This window comes from Mytilus edulis, chromosome 8 (genome assembly GCF_963676685.1).
Source record: "Mytilus edulis chromosome 8, xbMytEdul2.2, whole genome shotgun sequence".
NCBI classification, from domain to species: domain Eukaryota; kingdom Metazoa; phylum Mollusca; class Bivalvia; order Mytilida; family Mytilidae; genus Mytilus; species Mytilus edulis.
In genome coordinates, this window is record NC_092351.1 from 70,106,605 (window position 1) to 70,124,051 (window position 17,447).

General features: G+C 34.9%; 1 protein-coding gene and 7 non-coding genes across 8 annotated transcripts; all 8 read right to left on the reverse strand.

Moving 5' to 3' along the window:
- Positions 1-6,158: 6,158 nt before the first annotated feature.
- LOC139487093 (cystatin-A2-like) lies at positions 6,159-8,320 on the reverse strand. The gene is made up of 3 exons (XM_071272098.1): positions 8,168-8,320; positions 6,940-7,041; positions 6,159-6,348 (listed from the first exon to the last, which is right to left on the reverse strand). Exons 1-3 carry the CDS (start codon positions 8,288-8,290, stop codon positions 6,229-6,231), a joined length of 345 nt encoding a protein of 114 aa, XP_071128199.1. The 5' UTR covers positions 8,291-8,320; the 3' UTR covers positions 6,159-6,228.
- Positions 8,321-13,261: 4,941 nt separating this feature from the next.
- On the reverse strand, positions 13,262-13,334 carry Trnar-acg (transfer RNA arginine (anticodon ACG)). Its single transcript has one exon. It is a non-coding gene; the product is annotated as a tRNA-Arg (tRNA).
- A 573-nt stretch (positions 13,335-13,907) lies between these two features.
- Positions 13,908-13,980, reverse strand: Trnar-acg (transfer RNA arginine (anticodon ACG)). Its single transcript has one exon. It is a non-coding gene; the product is annotated as a tRNA-Arg (tRNA).
- A 573-nt stretch (positions 13,981-14,553) lies between these two features.
- Positions 14,554-14,626, reverse strand: Trnar-acg (transfer RNA arginine (anticodon ACG)). The gene has a single exon. It is a non-coding gene; the product is annotated as a tRNA-Arg (tRNA).
- Positions 14,627-15,199: 573 nt separating this feature from the next.
- Positions 15,200-15,272, reverse strand: Trnar-acg (transfer RNA arginine (anticodon ACG)). The gene has a single exon. It is a non-coding gene; the product is annotated as a tRNA-Arg (tRNA).
- A 573-nt stretch (positions 15,273-15,845) lies between these two features.
- Trnar-acg (transfer RNA arginine (anticodon ACG)) lies at positions 15,846-15,918 on the reverse strand. The gene has a single exon. It is a non-coding gene; the product is annotated as a tRNA-Arg (tRNA).
- A 573-nt stretch (positions 15,919-16,491) lies between these two features.
- Trnar-acg (transfer RNA arginine (anticodon ACG)) lies at positions 16,492-16,564 on the reverse strand. Its single transcript has one exon. It is a non-coding gene; the product is annotated as a tRNA-Arg (tRNA).
- A 573-nt stretch (positions 16,565-17,137) lies between these two features.
- Trnar-acg (transfer RNA arginine (anticodon ACG)) lies at positions 17,138-17,210 on the reverse strand. Its single transcript has one exon. It is a non-coding gene; the product is annotated as a tRNA-Arg (tRNA).
- Positions 17,211-17,447: the final 237 nt, after the last annotated feature.

The following is a 17,447-nucleotide window of genomic DNA, read 5'->3' on the forward strand; positions in this document are numbered from 1 at the left end:
TCAACCATTAGTATGTGTTGAATGATCCTTAAGATATCTATATAGAGGTTTTTATTCCAGTAATTGACACACATGGCCACCAACGCTTAAAGTATAATATAATGATGAAAAATGAATTGTTTAATATCGTTAAATATATAAGATAGAAAAAAACATCATTCAACAGAGGCAAAATGCAACAAATGTCATGATCTACATACCGGTATTGTTTGCATCAAAATGATCAAATGACTCCTTAGGGAGTTATTGATCTGTAATCTGTAATCTGTAATATATATTCTGCCAATGTAGGCACACCTCTTCCGAGTATTGGTTTTTCACATCATGAATAAAAATATCTTCCACCAATATCGCTATACACTATATACATTGTACATCATATTCTTGACGATAAAATTGGGCTTAATGTCAATATCATCAAATCATTAAATATTTTAAAATCTAAAATATTTATCTAAAGATATCACTGTTTAAAAGTAGACAACCAATTGACACTTAGGATTCATAAAATGTTACTTTCTTTTCTTTTTCTTACATTCATATTTTTTGTCTCGCTTTGACGGAGTCAAAAAGCGAGACAGGTATGCTGTTTCCAGCGTCGGCAGTTGCAGCGGTGGTGTCAACAACGTATTAGTTTGTGTGATTAGGTCTAGTTTATGGTGAACCACTAGTGGTAAGTCAAAGATATTTGATATGCGGTTGTATAAGTATTGGCACATCTTATTACCATGGAGATTATTTGACCCCGCCCCCTCAGTTATGGTCTATTGACTTAGAAACTTTCGCTTAGTTTTCATGTATTAGTTTGTGATTAGGTCAGTTTATGGGGAACCACTAGTGGTTTAGTAATGATTATTGGTATGCAGTTGTATAAGTATCAGCATATCTCATTTCCATGGAGATTATTTGGCCCCACCCCTTCATGTATGGTCAATACAGATACAGATACAACAACACTGCAAGAGGATCTGAACAAATTATCAGACTGGGAACAACGATGGCTCATGAAATTCAACGCAGACAAATGCAATGTCATGACCATCAGCAAGAAAAGAAATCCAATCTCAAAAGATTATATCCTTCATGGCCATGTACTGGAGAGAGTATCGGATGCAAAATATCTTGGAGTTACAATCAGCTCAGATTTAAATTGGAGTACTCATGTACATAACATCTGCCAAAAAGCAAATAAAACTATTGGGTTCTTAAAAAGAAATCTAAACATCAGTAACGAACAACTGAAAGAAAATGCATACAAGTCATTAGTCAGACCAACACTTGAATATGCAAGCGCAGTTTGGGCCCCCCATCAACAGAACAACAAGAAAAAAATTGAGATGGTACAACGCAGAGGGGCTAGGTATGTTACCAACAAATACCGTAACACATCATCAGTAGACGCCATGATAAATCAACTCGAGTGGCAACAACTAGAAGAGAGGAGATCAACAACAAGGATGTGCATGATGTACAAAATAACTAACTGCCTAGTTAATATAGATGCAACATCTAGGCTTATTCCAACAAACCGAGCATCAAGAACAACTCGGACTGGATGTTTCCAGGTTCCTCTTTGTAGAACGGATATAAGGAAAATGTCATTCTATCCAAAATCAATACGGGAATGGAATGCCTTACCACTTTCCACTATCACCGCCCCGAGTCTTGAATGCTTCAAGGCTCGGCTAACAAAATAGACATAAACACTTGTTTTTAATGAGCACCTGTATATAGGATTTTAACTTTCACAAAATGTAAATATAACTAAATTTTCTTTGGACTTTCATGCGCAACACACAGTGGCAGAATAATCAGACAGTTGATTGCGGCCGCTTTACTGGAAGAAGAAGAATTGACTTTCAAATTTTTGCTTAGTTTAAATGTATTAGTTTGTGATTAGGTCAGTTTATGGGGAACCAGTAGTCGAAGGTTAATGATAATTGGTATGCAGTTGTATAAGCATTGGCATACCTCATTTCCATGGAGATTATTCGGCCTGCCCCCTCAGTCATGGTCTGTTGACTGAAATTTTTGCTTAGTTATCATGTATTAGTTTGTGATTAGGTCAGTTTATTGGGAACCAGTAGCGGTAGGTCAATAATACTTGGTATACAGTTGTATTAACACTGGCACATCTCATTACAATAGAAATGTTTTACCCTTCCCTCAGTTATGGTTTATTGACTTTGAAATTTTGCCTAGTTTACATGTATTAGTTTGTGTTTAGGCTTGTTTAAAGAGAACTACTTATGATACGTCAATGGTATTTGGTATGTGTTGAACTAGCATTGACACATCTCATTTCCATGGAGATTGTTTAGCCATGTACCTTTAGTCATAGTTCATTGACTTTGCATATTTGCAAAACTTACATGTTAAAGTGTTGCTATTTTTGATTTCAACATTTGGATTCAGGAACGTAACTAGGGTTCGAATTCAGGGGAGGCAGGGGTTTCGGGGCCGCCGATTGAGGCCCCAAGAGAGCGGGGGGTTAGGGGCCGCAGCCCCCCTGCTGATTGTTTTTTTCTCTCAGAAAATGGATAAAAATGACCGGTTTATCTTCGATTTCCTCACTTAAAGAAACAACAAGCAGGGATCACAGTGCTGTTTGGGGTGAGCCAAGGCTCCGTCTTAAAGGCCGTACTTTGACCTATGAATATTAACAATAACCCAGTCAGCAGACTAACAGTGGGCCAACGTTGGCAAATGGTCGGCCCGTTGGTCGACCGTTGGTGTTGGCTTCACAACATTGGCCCAACGTTGGCAAATTGTCGGTCCGTTGGTCGCAAGTTTATGTTGGCTGCACAACATTGGCCCAACGATGGCAAATTGTCGGTCCGATGGTCGCAAGTTTATGTTGGCTGCACAACATTGGCCCAACGTTGGCAAATTGTCGGTACATTGGTCGCACGTTGGTGTCGGCTGCACAACATTGGCCCAACGTTGGTCTGTTGTTGTAAATTCATATTATTATCTTATGTTGGTTATAAATAATCGGGCAAATGTTGGCATTATGTTAGTAGCAACATAGGGCCGATATGAAATTTTGTTAATAGAATTGATTATATAATATTTTACGCTTTAATTCTCTTGGGAGGCGGATAATTTCGATTGCAGCAAGCTTTATGAAAAGTTAATGTTATACCGAAAGTGTTTATCAACTGAAATTACATTTACAACTCTATGTTGGGCCAATACTGGCCCAACGTTGCGTGATCATATATTATACTCTATATATAATTAAGTCAGGTAAAATTTATACTGGAATATCATTACTGTAATAAAAAAAATGTATATCGTAAACATAGATTGCCTGGTTAAAAATTAAAATTTATTGCAATCATTATTTATAATAACTTTATTCATTAAACGTTGTGAAACAAAATAATAGCAATTATATGCAGAGTGATATTTGATACAGCCAGTCTGTTAATCAAGCCCATTCTGATAAGGTTTGACCATATGTTCGACAAATTTCAAAGATAGTTGCTATGGTAATTAAGTTTATAGGAAATCTGAATGTAATGGGATGGTCACTTTTGTGATTATTTCCTGTTGTGTATTTGTAAGAAAGCAGTGATACGAAGAAAACAAAAAGAGAAAATCATGTCATCTGAGATTCAAAGAGAAAGATAGTAACATGTAAGTTGTAACTTTAAAAAATCTGATATATATATATATACGATTAAGAATGACAAATACAAATATGATTTTTTAATCTGAGGGATGTTGTTATAAATCAAAACATATATTAATTTCCATCATTTTATAATGCTGATCTTGAAGATTATACGTTTCGGGCGAAATATTTTCTAGATTTTAAATCATTTCAATCCTATTAATTATCATGAAATATTTGCCACTGAACATTAGTATCTCCAAACAAATGGCAAATCATTTAAATCTATAACCACAACATGTATGATCATTACTGAAGTTAATGGAATAAAATTGTCTTAAGATGTACCTTATTCCGTAATGTTTCAAAAATGTGGTATAATGATTTCTACTTCATTAAAATATAAATGAATTTGTTAGTTTTATTGTATTTCTAAATCGCATGCAAACAGATACCGTAACGATATATTTGTGAAATCTGATCATATACACACTTGAATGTGTAACTGTGTTTTTATATATCAAATATATAACTGTTCATTAATGCACATCTAAATTATTCTTTATATATCATGTATATTACGAATATATAAAGTATGATACCGAATTCTGAAATAATAGTAATAATTAAGGGTTTGTTATACCCACAAATCCGTCTAATACTAATGAATTTCTGACCATTAGACAAATAACCAATATAAAAACAATGGTTATTTAAGATTTTATTTTGTATTAAATAGTGTTTAAACTATTAAGAATATACATTAATTTAATTTATATTACATATCTAGAAGGGAGATTATGCACGCATGCATTAGACAAATACGCAATTCAAGTTTACTTATAACTTTATTACAGAGTCGGTTAGAAAAAAAACATAGCTGTAATGAGTCTTCGGATAAGGAGATAGATGATGCAGCTAAAGATTGGCGGCGCTTAAGCCTTGACAGAGAAGGTGGCAAGAAACAGAGAAGGGAAAAAAAGAATAACATATATAAATAATAATGACACTGTTGAAGTTCAAATTGAGAAGGACACTTCTTGTGGTGACGACCAATGATATCAAATTTAAAATAAATAAAGTTTCATCTTCTGAAATATTTAATTTTCATTCTGGATCTGGAACCAATACAACTAAAATTACATCTCTGAAAAAACTATTTGTATGATCGCCTAACCATAAGCCATACGTCATTTGTTCTGTTAAAGAAATAAATGAAATTGATATGAAAAAAGAAGATGTGGTATGATTGCTAATGAGACAACTCTTTATAAGACACCAAATGACACAGAGTTTATCTGGTCGATCCATCCACCATTGCCAAAGAAATATCTTAGCGTCACACAAAATATAAAATTAAAGAGGCAAAGTTCATGAAAAAAACAAGGACAGTAACAACAATGGGTAATACAAAAATACAGAATTGCTACCTTAAACTTTGGCAGTTTGGAATACAAAAAAAGATCAAATGCGCTCCGGAGTATTTATCATATACAGCTACTCATGCAGCATACATTGTAATTTGGTTGAAACAATAGACCAACGAATTGCCAACATAAAAATGAGAAATACCTACCTTGGACCAACATAGTGCCAACATAAGAAAAGATATTTCTACGTTGGTCCAACGTTGTGCCAACATGGATTTCGTTTTTCATACAATGGGCCAACGTTGGCTCTATGTATTGCATATTTACCGTACAACGTTGGGCCAACATGAAGCCATCATGTTGGGCCAACGTAGGCCCACTTTGCACTTATACGTTGGGCCAACGTTAAAATACAACGATGGGCCAATGCAATGATATACGTTGTGCCAATGTTGGGCCAACATACTCATGTTGTCTGGGAAATACATTCACGTGACCGCGGACTTTTTTCTCAATAAAATCAGTGGCTAAAAATTACCCGCCGTTTTCCTTCGATTTCCTTACTTTAAGACTCATCAGTAATGCTTGATCCTGGAAGCAATTTTTATGCAAACAATTATTATCTGTATTTAAAGATATTTTTGTTAGAAATCAAACTGGTAAGTTAAAAAAAACATATAAAGCCAGATCATAGAACGCAAGATAATTTTTTTTTTATCGAATTTCAATATTGTTGAAAGTTGAACAGACATGACAGATATATAAGTGTCATACCACCAATTAAAAGTCCCTATCTGGTCAACCAAATTTTACAATTTTCACAGCTTTCGGGCTAGTGGTTAAGACCGATGTCTACAGTGCTAAAGGTCCTGGGTGTGATTCTCACTCGGGGTGCTAAAAATATCAGTACTTCAGAAGGGTGATCTTACTTTTAGACTTTCCTTTTGCAAATTAAGAACATTGCCATAGCATAAACTTTGGAGTAGCCATTTTTTATGAGCAACACCTTATTACGTTTTTATGTTGGAATAATCAAGTGCTTTATAAATGAATTTAATTCAAAAACAGTTTGAATTCAATGAAAATGTCTTTGTTTTCACAGATGCTAAATAAATAAAGTGGCACACAATAATTACATTACAAGAAAATCTTGAAAAAAAACAATAATGTAACTGATTTGGATTTGTTTATTTAATATTACTTTATATAGTGATTTCTTTGTATTCAGGATAAAAAAAATCATTCGAAATATTTAATAAGATCATGTAATTTATGTCCAGATTCCACACTTGCCAGTGTAACTCGTCCTCCAAGTGATTTGAAAACTCTGATATGAACGTACTTTAAACCATACTCAATCTGAAAAAAAACCCATACTGGTATTATTGGTACTACAATGTAATACAATTACAATATTGTGGTAAGTGCTTAGTATTTGGTTTTGCTAGGTTGGTGTCTTTTTGACATAAACATTGCTACTTATATATATTTCTACAAAACCTGTACTAAAATTTTTCTATGGTTGAAGAAAGTATAACCACTTTTGTTTTAATCTTTTTGTGTCATTTGTCTGCATATTCACATAGATTTTTTTTTATAATATGTAGGTATTTATAGAAACATTGAATCAAAATGCAAATGATGAAACAAACTGTATATATAGTTTGGAAAATATAAGTTCTGACCTACTTACCCTAGACTTTTTTAGCAAACAACTTAACATCAATATTTTGCCTGAATGTTCGTGGTTCATTTAGTTTTATATTGGGTTCTATAAAAACCATCTATATTCTCTTTCGAAAAAAAAAAAATGAAAAAAATCATCATTTACAAAAAGTAACATTTCGGAAAATTTTAAGCTTCTTGGTACAACTTTTTGTTTTTAAGAAAACAGTAAAATTCAAAAGTTGATTATTAAATGCCTGATTGAAACATATTATTTTCTCCTACCTTAATGAAATAGTTTGTTCCTGCTACAACTTGTCTCTTGAAGGAAACAACTTTGTATGTGTTCAGTTTTTCACCAAGCTGGGCCTCTATTTCACCTTTTAACTGAAAAAATAGAATTTGAAATAAATTATATAAATGTAGATTTATTTAGTTAGTCTTGTATTATTTTTAATTTTAGTTTCTTGTGTACAATTTGGAGTTTAGTATGGCATTCATTATAACTGAACTGGTATATATATATATATATATATATATATTTGTTTAGGGGCCGGCTGAAGGACACCTACGGGTGCGGGAATTTCTCGCTGCATTGAAGACCTGTTGGTGACCTTCTGCTGTTGTCTGTTCTATGGTCGGGTTGTTGTCACTTTGACACATTCCCCATTTCCTTTCTCAGTTTTATTATTTGTAACGAAAAGAAATAGTAATTACTGGAAAGTGTAACGAAAAGAAATTGTTTATCCCTAAAGATTACCCGGTTGTTTTGGTGATGTTCATCTTTCCCTGCTCAGTCTTACCATTTTTATATTTATTTTTTGAACTGACTAAGTGACTGAACTGACAAAGTGACTGACTGACTGAACTGACTAAGTGACTGACTGACTGTTGTCTGTATTTTCCTCGTTTTAAAAAAAAAAACAATTTACATGCGTAGGTGGTTTGTTTTTGACATATGAGTTTAATTAACCCTATAGTATTTTTCGCCTCTCATTAACTATTTATGAATGGTAATGAAAAGAAACTGTTTCCTATGAAGAGTAATGCAAATATTATACGCCAACTCTGAAATATCATAAACCCACTCTTCACAAAATTTTCCTTAATTTGAGTGACAGTTTTTAAACTTTTCTATAATTTTGATATAATGTCATGATGTTTATACGCTACACAGTAAAATATTTTTGGATAGTACAGGTATGATTTTTTTTTAATTCGCCTTTCCTGTCTTAGATAAACACTATCATGTTAAACCCCGCCATATTCTGTATGTATGTGTCTATTCCAAGTCAGGGGCCTGTTATTAGGTGATTGTCATTTGTTGTTGTTGTCCATTTTTTAACATTAATTAGGCCGTTAGTTATCTCATTTGAATTGTTTTATATTTGTCATTTCCAATATTTGCTACTGGCGTTAAGCAACTAACAGTCAATCAAAAGAAGAGCTTTACAAATGGATAAATTAGTAAAGTGACATTTTTTTCCTACAAATTCATAGAACATTAACTTACATCTCCTACTATCCTATTAACTTCTTCATTTGGCTGCCTCACGTCCGATAAACCACCAGCTATTAAAGCCTCAACAGCAACTGCAATAACAGATAGGCACAAGAGGATCACAAGTTTTGTCATGATTAGTAGTTGTATGTGTTAGATATGAGGCTTTAGTCACTTATATACAGACACAATATTGGTAACATTTGTTATCAGTATATATCTTAAAGGCAAAATATTATATGTTTAAATAATTTATGAAACATCTTGTGCCATTTGTTGTACATGCAGTCTATGTTAAACATAAATTAAAAAGCTTGGACAGTTTTAATAACAGATATGTTAGCCTCCAACAAAATGTCCATTGGGAAAACATGTATTTTACAACTAATCTATATGTAAATATTATATTGATTACATTTCAATAATGATTATGCCTAGCTGTTATATTTCTATATGTCTGTAAAAGCTTATAACATATATTACTACATGTAAAACCAGAAGTCCCTTACTAGACGAATTAAGTGTGCAAGCTGTGCTTTATTCTGTGGATTCATTATCTTGGTGGGTATCAATTTTCGTGGATTAAGTAAAACTTGCATTTTCATGGATATTTGATTTCGTGGTTTAGCAATCTCTGTATACAAAGCCTATACACATATCCTCAGTGATTGATATAATCTTGCATCCAGTTCATGTTAAGTTATGGGCATAGAAAACTCTAGAGGAAAGAACCGAATACAAGATAATATCTTAACGTTTCAGAAACCAAAATGTGGACTACCATGCACAATGCAATGCAGAAGAGCTCACTGGATATAGTGCACAGTTGTTTTTCAGTTATAAAACTTCTCTGGAGCTCATAAAATGAAGCATTATAATCAACATTATTGTCATCCGAGATATATAATATTATTTTTACCGTTGTAATGAAAAAGCAAACACAAACATGCCAATACACTTGCCCTAATTGACCTTTCCCTTGAAAATCGATAAAGCGAAGGTTTGTTTTGTCAACATGATCCCATGGTAATGCTCATGTTTTTCTAATGTTGTCTCGTGCTCATCAACCCAAAATGCATACATGTAAAACCAATATTGAAATATAAATATAAAACATATCCACATTTTGGTACTTATGGGTGGGAGAGGGGGGGAACTTATCAAGAACCTCATCAACCCACCCAAACAGGCAATATGTATTGCCTGACCAAACATAGCCCTTAAACCAACCACCACTTGGATATTGAAAGAATGAGGATGTATCACATGTACTTCCGCCAAAGATATCAACCAATGAGGTTATACACATATCCTCAGTGATTGATATAATCTTGCATCCAGTTCATGTTAAGTTATGGGCATAGAAAACTCTATAGTCCATACAGCATATTTGCAGGCCAATCTCAAAATACACCACTAGCAAGGCTTTCCCTTAAGGAATAGTATTCCCAATACTCAAAACAAATTCAACACTTTTATTAAATATTATTCCTTTTAAAATTACTTTAAAACACTTCTAAACATTTAAAGATGCATGTAAACAGTTCTTTATAAATCGTTCATAATTCAATAAATTCTCATGAATTTGACCACATACGGACTTTTAAAAGTTGAGTTAAGGCAATGAACTCCTATCAAAATGAACATTGTCATTATTCTAATAACATCTTCAGCATGTGGAAAGCTTGTAAGCAAAGGGACTTAACCTCCAAGTGTAAACTATGCTGGCTTGTCTCTTTCTTTACTGTTGTTGAATCAAACACACTCTTTACTTCATAATCAGGAACATTGCCAATTGTATTTCCACTCGACACATGTCTGCTGAAAATATATTAACCAATAACAAATTGTGTATTTGTACTAAAGACAGCATTAGTCACACTTTAAAAAGGAAAAATCCCTTTGCCTACAATCCACGTGGAAAACCACTAGGGAATCAGTGTCCCTCGAACTGTAGACAAAGAAATTTAAATTAAAAAATTTAACCATTATGATACATAAAATTTAAGTATACATTTGTACTAGTATACAAAATCATTCAACATTATATTTATTTATTAATTTAGATAAAACAAAACAAAATAAAAATATTGCAACCATTATTTAATCTCCCATGACAAAAAGATTTTTGTGACATGTTTAACACATCAATGAAATTAATTACACATCCAATAGAAAACATCATGAAATTACAGAAAAATTATTAGCATTACTTTTAAATAGGTTCATTTGAACATAAAGCTGCTTCCATCAGATTTTTTTAAATTTTTTTTTCTAGTACCGTGCCATATTGGCATCTTCTGCCTTTCTCAACACAGACATACATAATTTAGTGTAGTATCAATATTTTCCCTATTCATTATTTTCCTATTTTCAGAAATCAAAACATTACTTCAATTGCAATTTGTTCTCACCATATTCTGATTAGAAAAAATCCTTTCCTTTTAAAAAGGTTCTTCAAACTCATTGACATGAATCATCGTGCAATGTCATATTACTTCTCCTTCATTCGTCACCCTGTCAAAGCTGTAGGTAACACCATCTGAAAACAAAAACATTCTATTCAAGTCTATGTCCGATCAAACAGACCGCTGAACGCGGACCTCGACGAAGACACCTTATAATTCAATACACATCACTCCGATAAAAAACATGAATATCAAGTGACATGTCACACTAAATTATTCCACTTTCTCAATAATTCTATTATTTTCTAACAAAGTCTTTAAATAGCATTTCTATCAGTATGTACGATGTAAAAATAAATGAAAAGTCCACAACACAGTCAAAAGTAATAAAAGAAACTATTTACCCTATAAACAATTTATTATTCTCCTTTCAACTACAATTTTCCAAAATGGCCAGAGCCCCCACTTCCACCTATATTTTATATAGCGATAGCACTTTGCCCTGCGTTTAACCGGCGCACGGCATAATAAATATCTGACCACCTGGGTTGATAATAACTACCTAAGGTCTAAATCCCAAAACATTTTGCCACCAAGGTCAAACATTACCATCTAGTTCTATCAAGAAGCCGCCAAGGCGAATCTAAATGACCACCAAGGTCTTGACGCCCCCAAGGCTAGTATTTTTAATTCATTTTTGCCATCAAGGCAAATGTAAAAAATCATAAAAATGACCACCTAGGTCTATTGCCACCAAGGCATATAAAAATGACCACCTAGGTCTATTGCCACCAAGGCATATATAAATGACCACCTAGGTCTTTTGCCACCAAGGCATATATAAATGACCACCAAGGTCTTAAAGCCACCAAGGCTATATTGCCACCAAGGCAAATGTAAGTAAAAGTTAAAGAATATAGTTACTTTGCCGACAACACGTGGAGCACGACCTTCCCACAGCTTGGATATTGAAAGAATGAGGATGTATCACATGTACTTCCGCCAAAGATATCAACCAATGAGGTTATATGATATTTGTTATTCGTTGAACATTTGATTTCGTGGTTTACCTGTATCTATGAAACCCACGAAAATTGGCATTCAACGAATAAAACTTATGATGAATCCACAGTAGTAAGGCGATCACGATGTCCCCATAATCAGTGGAAAGCGTCATAATGTGGCCTGGCAAAATCTTCCTAAATTTAAAAGAGACTATTATAAAAACCTACTTTTGTGACTCAGTCTTCAAAAGTTTGAAATTATAGCATTTTGTTTTTAAAAAGTCAAAATTTATGATATTCAGAGTGTGGGTGTAGGGGGAGGGAGGTTTCTAAATCATTTTACCGAATAATATTCCATTCTTTCCCTAAGAACTGAACTGGACAAATGTGCGAGATTATTCGAGTTTTTTTTTTTACCTTTTGAGCAAAATCAAGATATCAAAATATTTCAAATTATATCTTAATTGTGAACATAGTATTATATATTTATAATTGCATTTAACATAAAATTGTCAATTTTACATAATTCTTTTTATAGAAAGGTAAATTCATTTATTTATATTTGAAATTTGTTTACTATTTTTATGGTTTGGAGCTTAGTTTTCAGGACCAGAGCTAATATATAGTTAATTAGAATTTATTTTTGATTGTAAAGGCATGTTCCATGTAACATCTTGCCATACACATTTCAAGGTCAGTTTATTTTTGCTATATCCGTGATATAAATTCATATTATGATAAATATATTTCTGATTGATGCAGTAATATGAAAATTTTATCAAAATACAACAAATTCAAGCATTCCATTTATATTGAAAATTTAAATGTGTTGTTAATTTCTAAAGTTTTGCTTTATCTGTTAAAATTTGTGCTCTAACCATCAAGTCCTCGGTAGTATAGTATCAGATTATTACATGGCATTTTTCATATGGCATGTATTATCAGCCCATCATTCACTATCCGCCCAAGAGCCGCATGGCTCGAGGGCTGACATTGACCTAGGGCTGATTATACATGCGATTATGAAAAATGACATTCTATGATATTTTGATCATATGTTTCAACAATGGAGAAAAATAGCGGATTAATGTAATTGTTCCTTTTACGTGGATCTCAAATAGAAGTTCAATGAGTGAAAATTAAGTTCAAGGACGTCGCACCCCAAATGTAGAACATTCAATATGAAATCTTTCTAGCATATGTCTCAACAGTGTAAAAAAACAGTAGTAATATATATTTAAATATGTACGATAAAAAAATAATTCAACAATATACATAATAAATACTGTTTGGAAAAGTTAACATTTTTAAAGTAACTTACTAAATTATGTTTGAAACTTTTAAAAATGCATTTATTTTATCATTTGTATTTGTCTATTTTTAGCTCCTCGGTAGTATAGTGGTTAGTATCCCCGCCTGTCACGCGGGAGACCGGGGTTCGATTCCCCGCCGGGGAGGACATTATTTTTGTTATATCCTTCTAACATGTGGAATGTAAAGGTTGGCATGCAGTCACAACATATATGTGCTAATAAAAGATTCCACCAAAACCCCATCAATGAGTTCAAAACTGTTTCTGACGTTTGGATGCTCTATAATCTGGCCAGACATTTCTTTTAAATGTAACTTCTAACTGTCCACTATATATACGTGTTTCAAAAGGGTGTGTTAAAAAGCATTGACAAAAAACTATCCGAGCTTGCCAGGATTCGAACCTGGAATCTTCTGATCCGTAGTCAGACGCGTTATCCGTTGCGCCACAAGCCCTTAGACGCTGGTGTTCCTATTTTACTCTTTATACCTTAGTTTGACTCTTCGAATTGTCTTCAATGATATCTCGCATAGCCTTGTCCATCGTAGATGCATAACTCCCAGAATCAAACTTTTTCTGCAAATAACACTCCTATTCGTTATGATGCAAACTTATTTCTCTCAGTTGAGGGAAGCGGGAAAAGTAGCTTTTCTGGCTTTTGTGTTGGTAATTTCTAAAGTTTAGCTTTATCTGTTAAAATTTGTGCTCTCACCTTCAAGTCCTCGGTAGTATAGTGGTTAGTATCCCCGCCTGTCACGCGGGAGACCGGGGTTCGATTCCCCGCCGGGGAGGACATTATTTTTGTTATATCCTTCTAACATGTGGAATGTAAAGGTTGGCATGCAGTCACAACATATATGTGCTAATAAAAGATTCCACCAAAACCCCATCAATGAGTTCAAAACTGTTTCTGACGTTTGGATGCTCTATAATCTGGCCAGACATTTCTTTTAAATGTAACTTCTAACTGTCCACTATATATACGTGTTTCAAAAGGGTGTGTTAAAAAGCATTGACAAAAAACTATCCGAGCTTGCCAGGATTCGAACCTGGAATCTTCTGATCCGTAGTCAGACGCGTTATCCGTTGCGCCACAAGCCCTTAGACGCTGGTGTTCCTATTTTACTCTTTATACCTTAGTTTGACTCTTCGAATTGTCTTCAATGATATCTCGCATAGCCTTGTCCATCGTAGATGCATAACTCCCAGAATCAAACTTTTTCTGCAAATAACACTCCTATTCGTTATGATGCAAACTTATTTCTCTCAGTTGAGGGAAGCGGGAAAAGTAGCTTTTCTGGCTTTTGTGTTGGTAATTTCTAAAGTTTAGCTTTATCTGTTAAAATTTGTGCTCTCACCTTCAAGTCCTCGGTAGTATAGTGGTTAGTATCCCCGCCTGTCACGCGGGAGACCGGGGTTCGATTCCCCGCCGGGGAGGACATTATTTTTGTTATATCCTTCTAACATGTGGAATGTAAAGGTTGGCATGCAGCCACAACATATATGTGCTAATAAAAGATTCCACCAAAACCCCATCAATGAGTTCAAAACTGTTTCTGACGTTTGGATGCTCTATAATCTGGCCAGACATTTCTTTTAAATGTAACTTCTAACTGTCCACTATATATACGTGTTTCAAAAGGGTGTGTTAAAAAGCATTGACAAAAAACTATCCGAGCTTGCCAGGATTCGAACCTGGAATCTTCTGATCCGTAGTCAGACGCGTTATCCGTTGCGCCACAAGCCCTTAGACGCTGGTGTTCCTATTTTACTCTTTATACCTTAGTTTGACTCTTCGAATTGTCTTCAATGATATCTCGCATAGCCTTGTCCATCGTAGATGCATAACTCCCAGAATCAAACTTTTTCTGCAAATAACACTCCTATTCGTTATGATGCAAACTTATTTCTCTCAGTTGAGGGAAGCGGGAAAAGTAGCTTTTCTGGCTTTTGTGTTGGTAATTTCTAAAGTTTAGCTTTATCTGTTAAAATTTGTGCTCTCACCTTCAAGTCCTCGGTAGTATAGTGGTTAGTATCCCCGCCTGTCACGCGGGAGACCGGGGTTCGATTCCCCGCCGGGGAGGACATTATTTTTGTTATATCCTTCTAACATGTGGAATGTAAAGGTTGGCATGCAGCCACAACATATATGTGCTAATAAAAGATTCCACCAAAACCCCATCAATGAGTTCAAAACTGTTTCTGACGTTTGGATGCTCTATAATCTGGCCAGACATTTCTTTTAAATGTAACTTCTAACTGTCCACTATATATACGTGTTTCAAAAGGGTGTGTTAAAAAGCATTGACAAAAAACTATCCGAGCTTGCCAGGATTCGAACCTGGAATCTTCTGATCCGTAGTCAGACGCGTTATCCGTTGCGCCACAAGCCCTTAGACGCTGGTGTTCCTATTTTACTCTTTATACCTTAGTTTGACTCTTCGAATTGTCTTCAATGATATCTCGCATAGCCTTGTCCATCGTAGATGCATAACTCCCAGAATCAAACTTTTTCTGCAAATAACACTCCTATTCGTTATGATGCAAACTTATTTCTCTCAGTTGAGGGAAGCGGGAAAAGTAGCTTTTCTGGCTTTTGTGTTGGTAATTTCTAAAGTTTAGCTTTATCTGTTAAAATTTGTGCTCTCACCTTCAAGTCCTCGGTAGTATAGTGGTTAGTATCCCCGCCTGTCACGCGGGAGACCGGGGTTCGATTCCCCGCCGGGGAGGACATTATTTTTGTTATATCCTTCTAACATGTGGAATGTAAAGGTTGGCATGCAGTCACAACATATATGTGCTAATAAAAGATTCCACCAAAACCCCATCAATGAGTTCAAAACTGTTTCTGACGTTTGGATGCTCTATAATCTGGCCAGACATTTCTTTTAAATGTAACTTCTAACTGTCCACTATATATACGTGTTTCAAAAGGGTGTGTTAAAAAGCATTGACAAAAAACTATCCGAGCTTGCCAGGATTCGAACCTGGAATCTTCTGATCCGTAGTCAGACGCGTTATCCGTTGCGCCACAAGCCCTTAGACGCTGGTGTTCCTATTTTACTCTTTATACCTTAGTTTGACTCTTCGAATTGTCTTCAATGATATCTCGCATAGCCTTGTCCATCGTAGATGCATAACTCCCAGAATCAAACTTTTTCTGCAAATAACACTCCTATTCGTTATGATGCAAACTTATTTCTCTCAGTTGAGGGAAGCGGGAAAAGTAGCTTTTCTGGCTTTTGTGTTGGTAATTTCTAAAGTTTAGCTTTATCTGTTAAAATTTGTGCTCTCACCTTCAAGTCCTCGGTAGTATAGTGGTTAGTATCCCCGCCTGTCACGCGGGAGACCGGGGTTCGATTCCCCGCCGGGGAGGACATTATTTTTGTTATATCCTTCTAACATGTGGAATGTAAAGGTTGGCATGCAGTCACAACATATATGTGCTAATAAAAGATTCCACCAAAACCCCATCAATGAGTTCAAAACTGTTTCTGACGTTTGGATGCTCTATAATCTGGCCAGACATTTCTTTTAAATGTAACTTCTAACTGTCCACTATATATACGTGTTTCAAAAGGGTGTGTTAAAAAGCATTGACAAAAAACTATCCGAGCTTGCCAGGATTCGAACCTGGAATCTTCTGATCCGTAGTCAGACGCGTTATCCGTTGCGCCACAAGCCCTTAGACGCTGGTGTTCCTATTTTACTCTTTATACCTTAGTTTGACTCTTCGAATTGTCTTCAATGATATCTCGCATAGCCTTGTCCATCGTAGATGCATAACTCCCAGAATCAAACTTTTTCTGCAAATAACACTCCTATTCGTTATGATGCAAACTTATTTCTCTCAGTTGAGGGAAGCGGGAAAAGTAGCTTTTCTGGCTTTTGTGTTGGTAATTTCTAAAGTTTAGCTTTATCTGTTAAAATTTGTGCTCTCACCTTCAAGTCCTCGGTAGTATAGTGGTTAGTATCCCCGCCTGTCACGCGGGAGACCGGGGTTCGATTCCCCGCCGGGGAGGACATTATTTTTGTTATATCCTTCTAACATGTGGAATGTAAAGGTTGGCATGCAGCCACAACATATATGTGCTAATAAAAGATTCCACCAAAACCCCATCAATGAGTTCAAAACTGTTTCTGACGTTTGGATGCTCTATAATCTGGCCAGACATTTCTTTTAAATGTAACTTCTAACTGTCCACTATATATACGTGTTTCAAAAGGGTGTGTTAAAAAGCATTGACAAAAAACTATCCGAGCTTGCCAGGATTCGAACCTGGAATCTTCTGATCCGTAGTCAGACGCGTTATCCGTTGCGCCACAAGCCCTTAGACGCTGGTGTTCCTATTTTACTCTTTATACCTTAGTTTGACTCTTCGAATTGTCTTCAATGATATCTCGCATAGCCTTGTCCATCGTAGATGCATAACTCCCAGAATCAAACTTTTTCTGCAAATAACACTCCTATTCGTTATGATGCAAACTTATTTCTCTCAGTTGAGGGAAGCGGGAAAAGTAGCTTTTCTGGCTTTTGTGTTGGTAATTTCTAAAGTTTAGCTTTATCT